Source organism: Schistocerca nitens, chromosome 7 (assembly GCF_023898315.1).
Source record: "Schistocerca nitens isolate TAMUIC-IGC-003100 chromosome 7, iqSchNite1.1, whole genome shotgun sequence".
In the NCBI taxonomy this organism is placed as follows: Eukaryota; Metazoa; Arthropoda; class Insecta; order Orthoptera; family Acrididae; genus Schistocerca; species Schistocerca nitens.
Genome location: NC_064620.1, coordinates 392,572,482 through 392,586,058, shown reverse-complemented (window position 1 = coordinate 392,586,058; position 13,577 = coordinate 392,572,482). Strand labels below are relative to the sequence as shown.

The window sequence follows — 13,577 nt, the reverse complement described above, 5'->3', positions numbered from 1 at the left end:
GTGTTGGTGGGAAGTATCCAGATAACCCGGACGGTGTAACACTGTGCCAAGATGTGCTGGCTGTGCACCAAGGCATGTTTAGCCACAGGGTGATCCTCATTACCAACAAACACTGTCTGCCTGTGTCCATTCATGCGAATGGACAGTTTGTTGCTGGTCATTCCCACATAGAATGCATCACAGTGTAGGCAGGTCAGTTGGTAAATCACGTGGGTGCTTTCACATGTGGCTCTGCCTTTGATCGTGTACACCCTCCGAGTTACAGGACTGGAGTAGGTGGTGGTGGGAGGGTGCGTGGGACAGGTTTTACACCGGGGGCAGTTACAAGGATAGGAGCCAGAGGGTAGGGAAGGTGGTTTGGGGATTTCATATGGATTAACTAACAGGTTACGAAGGTTAGGTGGACGGCGGAAAGACACTCTTGGTGGAGTGGGGAGGATTTAATGAAGGATGGATCTCATTTCAGGGCAGGATTTGAGGAAGTCGTATCCCTGCTGGAGAGCCACATTCAGAGTCTGGTCCAGTCCCGGAAAGTATCTTGTCACAAGTGGGGCACTTTTGTGGTTCTTCTGTGGGGGATTCTGGGTTCGAGGGGATGAGGAAGTGGCTCTGGTTATTTGCTTCTGTACCAGGTCGGGAGGGTAGTTGCGAGATGCGAAAGCTGTTGTCAGGTTGTTGGTGTAATGGTTCAGGGATTCCGGACTGGAGCAGATTCGTTTGCCACGAAGACCTAGGCTGTAGGGAAGGGACCGTTTGATGTGGAATGGGTGGCAGCTGTCATAATGGAGGTACTGTTGCTTGTTGGTGGGTTTGATGTGGACGGACGTGTGAAGCTGGCCATTGGACAGGTGGAGGTCAACGTCAAGGAAAGTGGCATGGGATTTGGAGTAGGACCAGGTGAATCTGATGGAACCAAAGGAGTTGAGGTTGGAGAGGAAATTCTGGAGTTCTTCTTCACTGTGAATCCAGATCATGAAGATGTCATCAATAAATCTGTACCAAACTTTGGGTTGGCAGGCCTGGGTAACCAAGAAGGCTTCCTCTAAGTGACCCATGAATAGGTTGGCGTATGAGGGGGCCATCCTGGTACCCATGGCTGTTCCCTTTAATTGTTGGTATGTCTGGCCTTCAAAAGTGAAGAAGTTGTGGGTCAGGATGAAGCTGGCTAAGGTGAGGAGGAAAGAGGTTTTAGGTAGGGTGGCAGGTGATCGGCGTGAAAGGAAGTGCTCCATCGCAGCGAGGCCCTGGACGTGCGGAATATTTGTGTATAAGGAAGTCAATGGTTACAAGGATGGTTTCCGGGGGTAACAGATTGGGTAAGGATTCCAGGCGTTCGAGAAAGTGGTTGGTGTCTTTGATGAAGGATGGGAGACTGCATGTAATGGGTTGAAGGTGTTGATCTACGTAGGCAGAGATACGTTCTGTGGGGGCTTGGTAACCAGCTACAATGGGGCGGCTGGGATGATTGGGTTTGTGGATTTTAGGAAGAAGGTAGAAGGTAGGGGTGCGGGGTGTTTGTGGGGTCAGGAGGTTGATGGAGTCAGGTGAAAGGTTTTGCAGGGGGCCTAAGGTTCTGAGGATTCCTTGAAGCTCCACCTAGACATCGGGAATGGGGTTACCTTGGCAAACTTTGTATGTGATGTTGTCTGAAAGCTGATGCACTCCCTCAGCCACATACTCCCGACGATCAAGTACCACGGTCGTGGAACCCTTGTCCGCCGGAAGAATGACGATGGATCGGTCAGCCTTCAGATCATGGATAGCCTGGGCTTCAGCAGTGGTGATGTTGGGAGTAGGATTAAGGTTTTTTAAGAAGGATTGAGATGCAAGGCTGGAAGTCAGAAATTCCTGGAAGGTTTGGAGAGGGTGATTTTGAGGAAGAGGAGGTGGGTCCCGCTGCGACGGAGGACGGAACTGTTCCAGGCAGGGTTCAATTTGGATGGTGTCTTGGGTAGTTGGACCATTAGGAGTAGGATTAGGATCATTTTTCTTCGTGGCAAAGTGGTATTTCCAGCAGAGAGTGCGAGTGTAGGACAGTAAATCTTTGACGAGGGCTGTTTGGTTGAATCTGGGAGTGGGGCTGAAGGTGAGGCCTTTGGATAGGACAGAGGTTTCGGATTGAGAGAGAGGTTTGGAGGAAAGGTTAACTACTGAATTAGGGTGTTGTGGTTCCAGGTTGTGTTGATTGGAATTTTGAGGTTTTGGAGGGAGTGGAGCTGGAAGTGGGAGATTGAGTAGATGGGAGAGACTGGGTTGGTGTGCAATGAGAGGAGGTTGAGGTTTGCTGGAAAGGTTGTGAAGGGTGAGTGAGTTGCCTTTCCAGAGGTGGGAAACCAGGAGATTGGATAGTTTTTTGAGGTGGAGGGTGGCATGCTGTTATAATTTACGGTTGGCCTGTAGGCGGATGCTCTGAACAGCCGGTGTGGATGTGGGAAAGGAAAGATTAAGGACTTTTATTAAGGATAGGAGTTGACGGGTGTGTTCATTGGCTGAGTTGATGTGTAGGTGAAGGATTAGGTGGGTGAGGGCAATGGATTGTTCAGTTTGGAACTGGTATAGGGACTGATGGAAAGAAGGGTTGCAGCCAGAGATGGGAACTTTAAGTGTGAGGCCTTTGGGGGCTATGCCAAATGTCAGACAAGCTGAGAAAATAAAATATGCGAGCGTAATCTGGCTAGGGTGAAGGCATGTTTGCGGAGGGAATGTAAATAAAACTTAATGGGGTCGTTGTGGGGGTGTTGTGAGGGTGACATGGTATTAGAAGGTGGAAAGTGTAACATGAGGCTGAAATGAAAATGAAAATAAAAATAAAAATATATGGGGAGAGATGAAGGTGGACTGGAAAGTAACTGGAGATCTGGTGTGAAAAAAAATGAGAAGGTGTTGGTTACAGCTGGGCTATGTTGGACTTGGGTTGGTAGACAACGATGTGCGCAAAGGTTAGGTGGTTGTGTTGCCGCCAAAACACGTTAAAGGACGGAGAAATTCGGGAAAATTTCGAAAAAACTGTGTGTATTATATTAAAAGGAGTGGTTTTGTGGTGGCAGATTATGAAAATGAGGCTAACAATTGTCTGACGAAGAAATAGTGACGTTAAAACCTGTGGGAAGCGGATAAAAATTATCAGTGATGTGGGAAAAACAGAAATGGAAATAAAGCGAAAGTTATTAGAACTAGTCGAAATGGTTGTTTAAAAGGTGAAAGGAACTGTTTGTGAACTAGAAGTGGTGGATTTTATAGCGGCGGTAGTGTTGAAAGCGGTAAAAAAATTTTTTTGGTTATGGTTTGGAAGTGGGTTATGTATTATTAAGTATATATAGGCGGGATAAAATTGTATAGCAGTTTACAGTAAAAAGGAGACGGTGAATACAAAGTGAAACTACTGGCAAAAACAGAAAGAGAAAATAAGACAACAGAAAAGATTTCGAAATGCAACAGTGACAATAACAAACGTAATTGTTGGGTTCAAATTACTGATATCAATATAATAGAGGGAAACATTCCACGTGGGAATGTGACTTACCGAACGAAACCGCTGGCAGGTTGATAGACACAGAAACAAACACAAACATACACACAAAATTCAAGCTTTCGCAACAAACTGTTGCCTCATCAGGAAAGAGGGGAAGGAGAGGGAAAGACGAAAGGATGTGGGTTTTAAGGGAGAGGGTAAGGAGTCATTCCAATCCCAGGAGCGGAAAGACTTACCTTAGGGGGAAAAAAGGACAGGTATACACTCACACACACACACATATCCATCCACACATATACAGACACTTCCAATCCCGGGAGCGGAAAGACTTACCTTAGGGGGAAAAAAGGACAGGTATACACTCACGCGCACACACACATATCCATCCACACATATACAGACACAAGCAGTGAGAATGAGGATAACAATTGTCTGACGAAGAAATAATGACGTTAAAACCTGTGGGAAGTGGCTAAAAATGATCAATGATGTGTGAAAAAACGGAAATGGAAATAAAGCGAAAGTTATTAGAACTCGCCGAAATGGTTGTTTAATAGGTGAAAGGAACTGTTTGTGAACTAGAAACTGTGGATTTTATAGCGGCACCCCTACCTTCTACCTTCTTCCTAAAATTCACAAACCCAATCATCCCGGCCGCCTCATTGTAGCTGGTTACCAAGCCCCCACAGAACGTATCTCTGCCTACGAAGATCAACGCCTTCAACCCATTACATGCAGTCTCCCATCCTTCATCAAAGACACCAACCACTTTCTTGAACGCCTGGAATCCTTACCCAATCTATTACCCCCGGAAACCATCCTTGTAACCATTGATGCCACTTCCTTATACACAAATATTCCGCACGTCCAGGGCCTCGCTGCGATGGAGCACGTCCTTTCATACCAATCACCTGCCACCCTACCTAAAACCTCTTTCCTCATTACCTTAGCCAGCTTCATCCTGACCCACAACTTCTTCACTTTTGAAGGCCAGACAAACCAACAATTAAAGGAAACAGCCATGGGTACCAGGATGGTCCCCTCGTATGCCAGCCTATCCATGGGTCACTTAGAGGAAGCCTTCTTGGTTACCCAGGCCTGCCAACCCAAAGTTTGGTACAGATTTATTGATGACATCTTCATGATCTGGACTCACAGTGAAGAAGAACTCCAGAATTTCCTCTCCAACCTCAACTCCTTTGGTTCTATCAGATTCACCTGGTCCTACTCCAAATCCCATGCCACTTTCCTTGACGTTGACCTCCATCTGTCCAATGGCCACCTTCACACGTCCATCCACATCAAACGCACCAACAAGCAACAGTACCTCCATTATGACAGCTGCCACCCATTCCACATCAAACGGTCCCTTCCCTACAGCCTAGGTCTTCGTGGCAAACGAATCTGCTCCAGTCCGGAATCCCTGAACCATTACACCAACAACCTGAAAACAGCCTTCACATCCCGCAACTACCCTCCCGACCTGGTACAGAAGCAAATAACCAGAGCCACTTCCTCATCCCATCAAACCCAGAACCTCCCACAGAAGAACCACAAAAGTGCCCCACTTGTGACAGGATACTTTCCGGGACTGGATCAGACTCTGAATGTGGCTCTCCAGCAGGGATACGACTTCCTCAAATCCTGCCCTGAAATGAGATCCATCCTTCATGAAATCCTTCCCACTCCACCAAGAGTGTCTTTCCGCCGTCCACCTAACCTTCGTAACCTCTTAGTTCATCCCTATGAAATCCCCAAACCACCTTCCTTACCCTCTGGCTCCTACCCTTGTAACCACCCCCGGTGTAAAACCTGTCCAATGCACCTCCCACCACCACCTACTCCAGTCCTGTAACCCGGAAGGTGTACACGATCAAAGGCAGAGCCACGTGTGAAAGCACCCACGTGATTTACCAACTGACCTGCCTACACTGTGAAGCTTTCTGTGTGGGAATGACCAGCAACAAACTGTCCATTCGCATGAATGGACACAGGCAGACAGTGTTTGTTGGTAATGAGGATCACCCTGTGGCTAAACATGCCTTGGTGCACGGCCAGCACATCTTGGCACAGTGTTACACCATCCCGGTTATCTGGATACTTCCCACTAACACCAACCCGTCAGAACTCCGGAGGTAGGAACTTGCCCTTCAGTATATCCTCTCTTCTCATTATCCGCCAGGCCTCAATCTCCGCTAATTTCAAGTTGCCGCCGCTCATACCTCACCTGTCTTTCAACAACATCTTTGCCTGTTTACTTCCGCCTCGACTGACATCTCTGCCCAAACTCTTTGCCTTTACAAATGTCTGCTTGTGTCTGTGTGTGTGCGGATGGATATGTGTGTGTGTGCGAGTGTATACCTGTCCTTTTTTCCCCCTAAGGTAAGTCTTTCCACTCCCGGGATTGGAATGACTCCTTACCCTCCCCCTTAAAACCTAGATCCTTTCGTCTTTCCCTCTCCTTCCCTCTTTCCTGACGAAGCAACCATTGGTTGCAAAAGCTAGAATTTTGTGTGTATGAATGTGTTTGTTTGTGTTTCTATCGACCTGCAGCGCTTTTGTATGGTAAGTCACATCATCTTTGTTTTTAAATATATAAAAAACACAGATGATGTGACTTACCGAACGAAAGTGCTGGCAGGTCGATAGACACACAAACATACACACGAAATTCAAGCTTTCGCAACAAACTGTTGCCTCATCAGGAAAGAGGGAAGGAGAGGGAAAGATGAAAGGATGTGGGTTTTTTTGGTGTGAACTTCTTTCCCTTCTGTGTTAATTATTTGGCAATATTGTGCTTTAATTATACTAAGGAAATCCTCAATATTAAATATATTATCTTATTTATTTGGACATTATCTAATGAAATTCTTTTCTTTCCAGAACACATGAAGGTGGTAGTGTCAAATCAGCACAAGTATCAAATCTTTCAGATTACACAGTGCTCATGCGTGGGCTTGGTGATTCACTAAAGGATATTGAAGTTTTTTCAAAATATAAGCAGCAGGGAACAAATCCATGTGCTGAAAATAATGGAGGATGTGCAGAACTTTGTTTGTTTAATGGTACACATCCAGTTTGTGCATGTGCACATGGTAAAGTTTCTGCAGATGGGAAAACTTGTGAAGGTATATTAAAATTTTAGAAAACATTCTTTCACAGAGAATGAATAGCGATCAGTGTGAAATATTAAAATTCATTAAAATAGTCTCAATCACAACAGATGTTTATTTTGGTTGGCAACCAGTTTTAATCTGTGATTTAGACCATCTTCAGGATGTTAGCACCATGATAGTAGCTGGGTCATGGTGCTTACAGTCTGAAGATGATGTAAATGATAGACTGAAACCAGTTGCCAACCAAAATAAACATCTGTTGTGATCGACTCTGTTTTACAGAATTTTAATCACAGTATATTAATTGGTTACTGTGATAATCCTACTATTTCCTGTAGTTACAGTGACAACGTGTTCAAAATCAAGTAAACTTGTCTATACCAAAGAATGTAAGTTCCATATCTAATTCTCCAGCATGCAGTGATCACTGCTAGTTTATTGATTTTATGTTATTGTAGTACTGAAGACGACGTATAGGATAGAAAAATCCTATCTGCCCATTGTGTTTGTTTTTTGCACTTTTTCTTGTTGGCTATTGTAATGTAGTGAATATTATGAGCATTAGATTTGTAAGTGCTTTGTTATCAAACTATCTTTGTGTTTTGCTGCAAACTATTTTACTTAAGTATGACTACACAAGCCACCATTCTGTTTTAGCATTGACTGGCATTTTGAAATACCTCATTTTTGACCATAGTATTGCTGGAGGAACCATATTGTGTGAATATGAAGCAAACATAGAGAAATAGTTTTCACATTTAACTTTTCAGGTTTTCTCAGAGGATCTATGTATACTCTTGTTGCATTTGACACCAGGTAACATTGTGTAAGTCTCATAATATTTCATCAAACAAACTGTTAAGAGATCGTAAGGTGCCTGTGATAGCTACTCCTGCAAGGTATGAGCAGGAATATTGGTATGGCAGCATCCAAATTATTGAGGCCAGAAGCAAGAATCACATAGAGACTGAAAAGCTTTCATAGTTGGACAAAAATAGTGCTCATAGTGCCTCCTTGCGGGGAGGAAAAGAGAGGCCTTCTGTGCATGTGCTGTCGGCAGTGACTGTGCTGCCGAAGTTTCCGTAGTTAAAAGCTTAATAAAAACCATGTAATGCACTGTGTCAGACCTGTAAGTGGAGATTCATGTTTCCCCATTTGAATTTAAGAGCAGCTAGCATTGCATTCCAATTGAAATCCTGTGTCCATATTGATTTGATTGTCTGCTGTGCATATAAGCACTTCATTGTACGTCAGCACAATCTCTGCCCATGGTGCACATGTAGATAGGCTTATTTTCTGCTCCTGACAGAGGCCACAATGAGCAGTATTTCCATCAAAGTGTAAGAAATTTTTCGTGCATGCATAATTCCTGTTCAGGCTCTGTCAGATTTAGATGTCACCATGTGAATATCTCTACTTGTGTTTTGCAGCAGTAATTGCTGCAACATCTGGAGATGTCAAACAATTGCTTCAATGAAATATTGTGATACTTACACAATATAACAGAGTGACAAATCCAAGAGGTATAGTATTCCCCCCCCCCCCCCCATTTTGGTTGTGGAGGGGGCGGGGGGGGGGGGGGGGGGCAAGACTTGCTGAATTAACCTGAAATATTAGTTTCAAATTCTTGAAACTACTCGTGCATCTTCCTCAGAATTAACAATCATGAGAAAGAAAATACACTCTAAGAGATCACCCACTCAGCTCCAAAACTGTCCCATATAGAAGGATTGAGTTACTTTTCACTCCAAAGACACACAGACAGCAGATCATCAAGCATGTAGAATAAAACCAAAAACATTAGTCATTTGCATTATTTATTAAAACCATGTAATACAGAATCACAAAAGAATGGATCTTCTAATGTCCTTTGATGTGTTTTGAATGAAGTGGTTCTTATGAATAATAAAAAGTTTGAAAGATATTTTTATTTAAAATTATTATCAAAATTTTCATGGAGGTTTTAATGTTGCTTAACTGCAGTTTCCCCTTAAAATACTTCTCATTACGAAAGCTTCATTGTAGGATGAGAGTGATGTAGTTTTTTGCAGTGCAATACTTAGCTTTGAACTGTTGTATCTCCTCTACCAGTAAAGTCCATTAGGGGATGTATATTGTAGATTTGCCTTAGATATTGAAATAATATTTTCTAACACACTGATGTATCCTTTTAACCACAGATGTATTTTCCATGAGCATTTACAAAGATGTTCACACATAAACTGTCTTCTACCAACATGACTGACAAAACAGCAACTGTTACAGGCTTTGCATTATTACCTCAGCCAAACTGTGACAGACTGCAAGTGCTTTGCACTGCTCATTACCTACCATGTCTTAACAGTGTTTGTTCTTTGGCTTATAAATAATTATATTTACTGATTTTACAATGCAAAGTTGATGATTTACAACAAACTGTTACTACAGTTTTAAAGACAATAAGTGATCATTCATTCTAGGTACATTTATAATTATTGTTCTTTTGACCTTTGTGTGAGGAGATTTTTTTCTCATGTTACAAAAACTTACATTAGCTATTGTAAAATCATTAGTTACATCTTATTTCATGTCGGATTTTATTCCTAACAACTACTGAGGTACAGTAAGAAATGCAAAAACAGAATTTTATGTTAAAGTTCTGTATGATAATTTCATAGTATCAAAATGACTGAAAATCAATAGCGTTTACATCAGAATGTTCGAGCATTGTTGATGAAAAAGTTAATTACAACTGATCTAATTGGTTTTTCATTATTGACTTAATACATATAAGTGCCCAAGTCATGTTAAATACATCAGATGACTGATAAATATTCAAAAAAGTCTGTAGGTAAATTGAAATTTATGAATTTTTCTAATTAATTGTTGGTTTAATTACAACATAGATATTTCTCCTAACATTTCTACGGGAATGTAATAATGCAATCTTAAAAATGAAATTATAAATTTTCTGAAATTTACGACAGTAAGCTAATTCACAACATCAGGTTTTTTTAACTAATTATAACTTAATGTTAATTACAGTTAAATGATCTGGAATAGTGTTAATGATGTTTATTCAGTATATAAGTGAACCATACATTTTAATTTGCTGATAGAAATTAAGAAAAACCATACTTTCTAACTTTTATCCATTACATATTGTGGATCAGGTAACATACAATCTACTAAACTTTTAGTGGTGTCAAAGCATTCATTAACTACTCCATAACTAGTTCTATTGCAAGGTGCAGTTGTATATTCACTGAAATGCATAAGACAACTGTTAGGCTATTAGAGTCACACATCACCAGGAAGAAAACAGTTTACAACAAACAAACAAATATTGTTTCCCAGCAGTAAAATACATGCTTCATTCAAATTTCAGTGACTGGTTAAAATTATACATCAGAGTAATCATAAAATTTGACATTGACTGAAGTGCCAAAGAAACTGATTTAAGCATGCCTATTCAAATGCAGAGAGATGTAAACGGTAGAATATGGCGCTGCGGTCAGCAACACCTATATAAGAAACAAATGCCTGGCACAGTTGTTAGATCAGTTACTGCTGCTACAATGCCAGGTTATCAAGATTTAAGTGAATTTGAACATGGTGTTATAGTTGGCACATGAGCTATGGGTCACAGCATCTCTGAGGTAGTGATGAAGTGAGGATTTACCTGTACACCATTTCATGAGTGTAACGTGGATATCAGGAATCGTGCAAAACATCAAATCTCCAACATCGCTGCGACCAGAAAAAGGTCCTGCAAGAACGGGACCGACAACAACTGACAAAAATTGTTCAGTGCGACAGAAGTGCAACCTTCCACAAATTGCTGCAGATTTCAATGCTGGGCCATCAACAATTGCCAATGTGTGAATCATTCAACAAAACATCATTGATATGGGCTTTTGGAGCTGAAGGCCCACTCGTGTACCCTTGATGACTGCACAACACAAAAGCTTTATGCCTCACCTGGGGCCGCCAACACTGACATTGGACTGTTGATGACTGGAAACATGTTGCCTAGTAGGACAAGTCTCATTTCAAATTGAATCAAGCAGATGTAAGTGTAGGGGTGTGGAAACAACCTCATGAGTCCATGGACCCTGCATGTCAGCAGGGGACTGTTCAAGTTGGTGGAGGCTCTGTAATGTGTGGGGCATGTGCAGTTGGAGTGACATGGGACTCCCAATACGACGCTGAGAGCTGACACGTACCAAAGCATCCTGTCTGATCACCTACATCCATTCATGGCCATTGTGCATTCCAACAGACTTGGGCAATTCCAGCAGGACAATATGACACTCCATACGTCCAGAATTGCTACAGAGTGGTTCCAGGAATGCTCTTCTCAGTTTAAACATTTATGCTCTCCACCAAACTCCTCAGACATGAACGTTATTGAACATATTTCGGATGCATTGCAACACGCTGTTCAGAAGAGATCTCCAACCGCTCGTACTGTTACGGGCCCCCAGGGGCTCAGCATTCATTTGCTGAGTATGGGCTTGGCGACCCCAGGGTCCTGAGCTGGGGACTGGTCAGCGCCGCCAGTCTCCTGTCACCGTAACCCCCAGACATGCTTCAGCAACCACTGTATGGTGCGGCGGTGGAATGTTGTGTGCTGCGGGGAATGGTAATCTTGGCTTGACCACCTGGATTGCGAGGAAGGTAAATCTCTATAAAAACCCCACAATCTTACGGTGTGCTGCACGCCTATAAGATGCATGGCTGTTGGGGTGGAACAGTCGCAAGCGGGCAACCTCTGGGGCACCTGCCGCACCCCAGTTGTATAAGGCTTACTCAGGCACGCGGGGCTCTGTCTGAGTGGACCTTTATTTCCCTAGCTGCTCGTGGGACCGCAATGGACCCTTTGACCTCTACATTTCTCCCTACCAGTGGGTTGGGTGGGCCACTGGTAGGATAACACACCCCATCGAAAAAGTGACTCCGTGCTGCGAGTCCTCCAGCTCCTGGTGTTGCTAGAGATTTATCAGACTGTTGTAACAGAGCACATGCTGATAATCAGAATGTGTTTTTGATTATTAAACGGAAGGAGGGTAGCTTTGAGAGGGTTTCTCCCTTTTACATCCACAAGGGTCTTGAGGGAATTGCAGGTACACTGAAATCTGTTAAGCGACTGCGCAATGGTACTCTGTTAGTTGAGACTTCTAGTTCCCGTCAAGTCGCTTCTCTTCGGAAAGCAACCTGTCTCGGAGAGTACGCTATCGAGACCAAGCTCCTCTCCACTCTGAACTATAGTACAGGTGTTGTGACATGTAGGCACTTGGTGGATATCCCCACAGACGAGTTGAAATCTGAGTGGGCTGATGACGGTATTGTTGACGTGCAGCATACTATGAAGCGAGTCGATGGGGACCTAGTCAAATCCGACTCGATTATTCTCACGTTCAGTTGCCCGAGACTCCCAGAGCATGTTAAAGCGGAGTTCTTACGTTTGCCAGTACAGCCATATTTCCCCAACCCAATGCGGTGTTTCAAATGTCAGCGCTTTGGGCATACTACATTGGGGTGCAATGGGATAGCCACTTGTGGTAAATGTGGTCAGCCTGCTCAGCCTGCCCATGAAGGAGCCGATTGTTTATCGCCTGTGAAGTGCGTGCATTGCTCTGGGAGTCACCCTGTCTGGAGCCGGGTCTGCCCCATCTATCTCGAAGAACGGAAGATACAGGAGATTAAAACATCGAAGCGCATCCCCTATGGTGAGGCCAAGAAGCTATTTAAGGCCATGCAGCCTCCTGTGTTTAAAACATCTTTCGCTTCCGCTCTGAAAAAACGGGTACAAATGGCCACTGTTGTTACGCAAACGGAGGTTGCTAGTGTTAGCACTAATACCTGCGTTTGCCAGTGCACTTGTGCTGCTGCGGTTGTTTTGCAACCTGTGGCTCTCCCCACAACGTCGGACAAGGCCGTGGTTGCTGACATTGGGGTACTTCCTGCCTCTCCCCATATGGCGCCTTCTGCCCAGGCGAGTAAAGCTCCCACTGTTGAAAAGGCTCTGCTTTCTAAGCCCCCCAAGGCAAAGATGCCAAAGGTGAAGGTTTTGCCACCTGAGGACACTAGTCAGGGTCGGTCCGATGACGAGGCCATCGTACTGTCTGACATCTCCCGTGGGTCGTCATCGGAGCTGATGGGCATTGATGTCGACCGGGGGCGATCTTCTCGCCCCAGGAATAAATCTCCGGCCAGTACGGGCTCTCCTCCAAAGCACAGAGGCAGGGTGAAAGTTCAGCCATCGTGATCACTGGCTCCCATATTACAGTGGAACCTGAATGGGTTCAGGACGCATGTGGCCGAATTAAAACTCCTTGTACGAGAGTGCCCTTTGTGCTTATGTCTCCAAGAGACACATTTTCGGGCCACTGATGCTCCTTCTTTACGGGGCTATACTGTATATCGAAAGGATGATCTGACGGGGGGAAGGGCAGAGGGTGGTGTTGCGATTTTTGCCCGTGACATGCACCCCTCATCTGAGCTCCCTCTCGTTACAGACTTGCAAGCAGTTGCAGTTGACCTTCTTGTGGGTCGGAGGCTCACAGTCTGTTCATTTTACTTACCACCTCAGGATGCGATAGACTCTGCGGCTCTCACAGACCTTATTAGCCAACTCCCCCGCCCATTTCTTCTTCTGGGGGACTTCAATGCTCATAATGTCTTATGGGGCTCTCCGACTACTTGCCCCAGGGGTCGCATTCTGGAAGGCCTCATGATGTCTGAAGAGCTGTGCATCCTCAACTCTGGTGCTCCCACTCATTTCTGTACTGCTTCTGGGTCGTCATCGGCTATTGACCTTTCCTTTTGCTCTCCAGCACTCGCGGATTCTGCTCTGTGGGAAGTTGCTGCTGACCTCCATTCTAGTGACCACTTCCCCCTTTGGATTCGCCTCCTGGATGAGGCTGTGGCATTACCAGTGCTGCCCCGGTGGCACCTCTGCAGAGCTGACTGGACACTTTTCAGTCAACTGGCTGTTTTGGAACACC

General features: G+C 44.3%; 1 protein-coding gene across 1 annotated transcript in view; it reads left to right on the top strand.

The window, feature by feature from the left end:
• The window catches only part of LOC126195380 (low-density lipoprotein receptor-related protein 1), an 818,691-nt gene that overhangs the window by 622,392 nt on the left and 182,722 nt on the right, over positions 1 to 13,577 (top strand). The window contains exon 36 of the mRNA XM_049933960.1: positions 6,356 to 6,600. Within this exon, the coding sequence (XP_049789917.1) occupies positions 6,356 to 6,600 (245 nt within the window). The remainder of the gene's footprint in view (positions 1 to 6,355; positions 6,601 to 13,577) is intronic.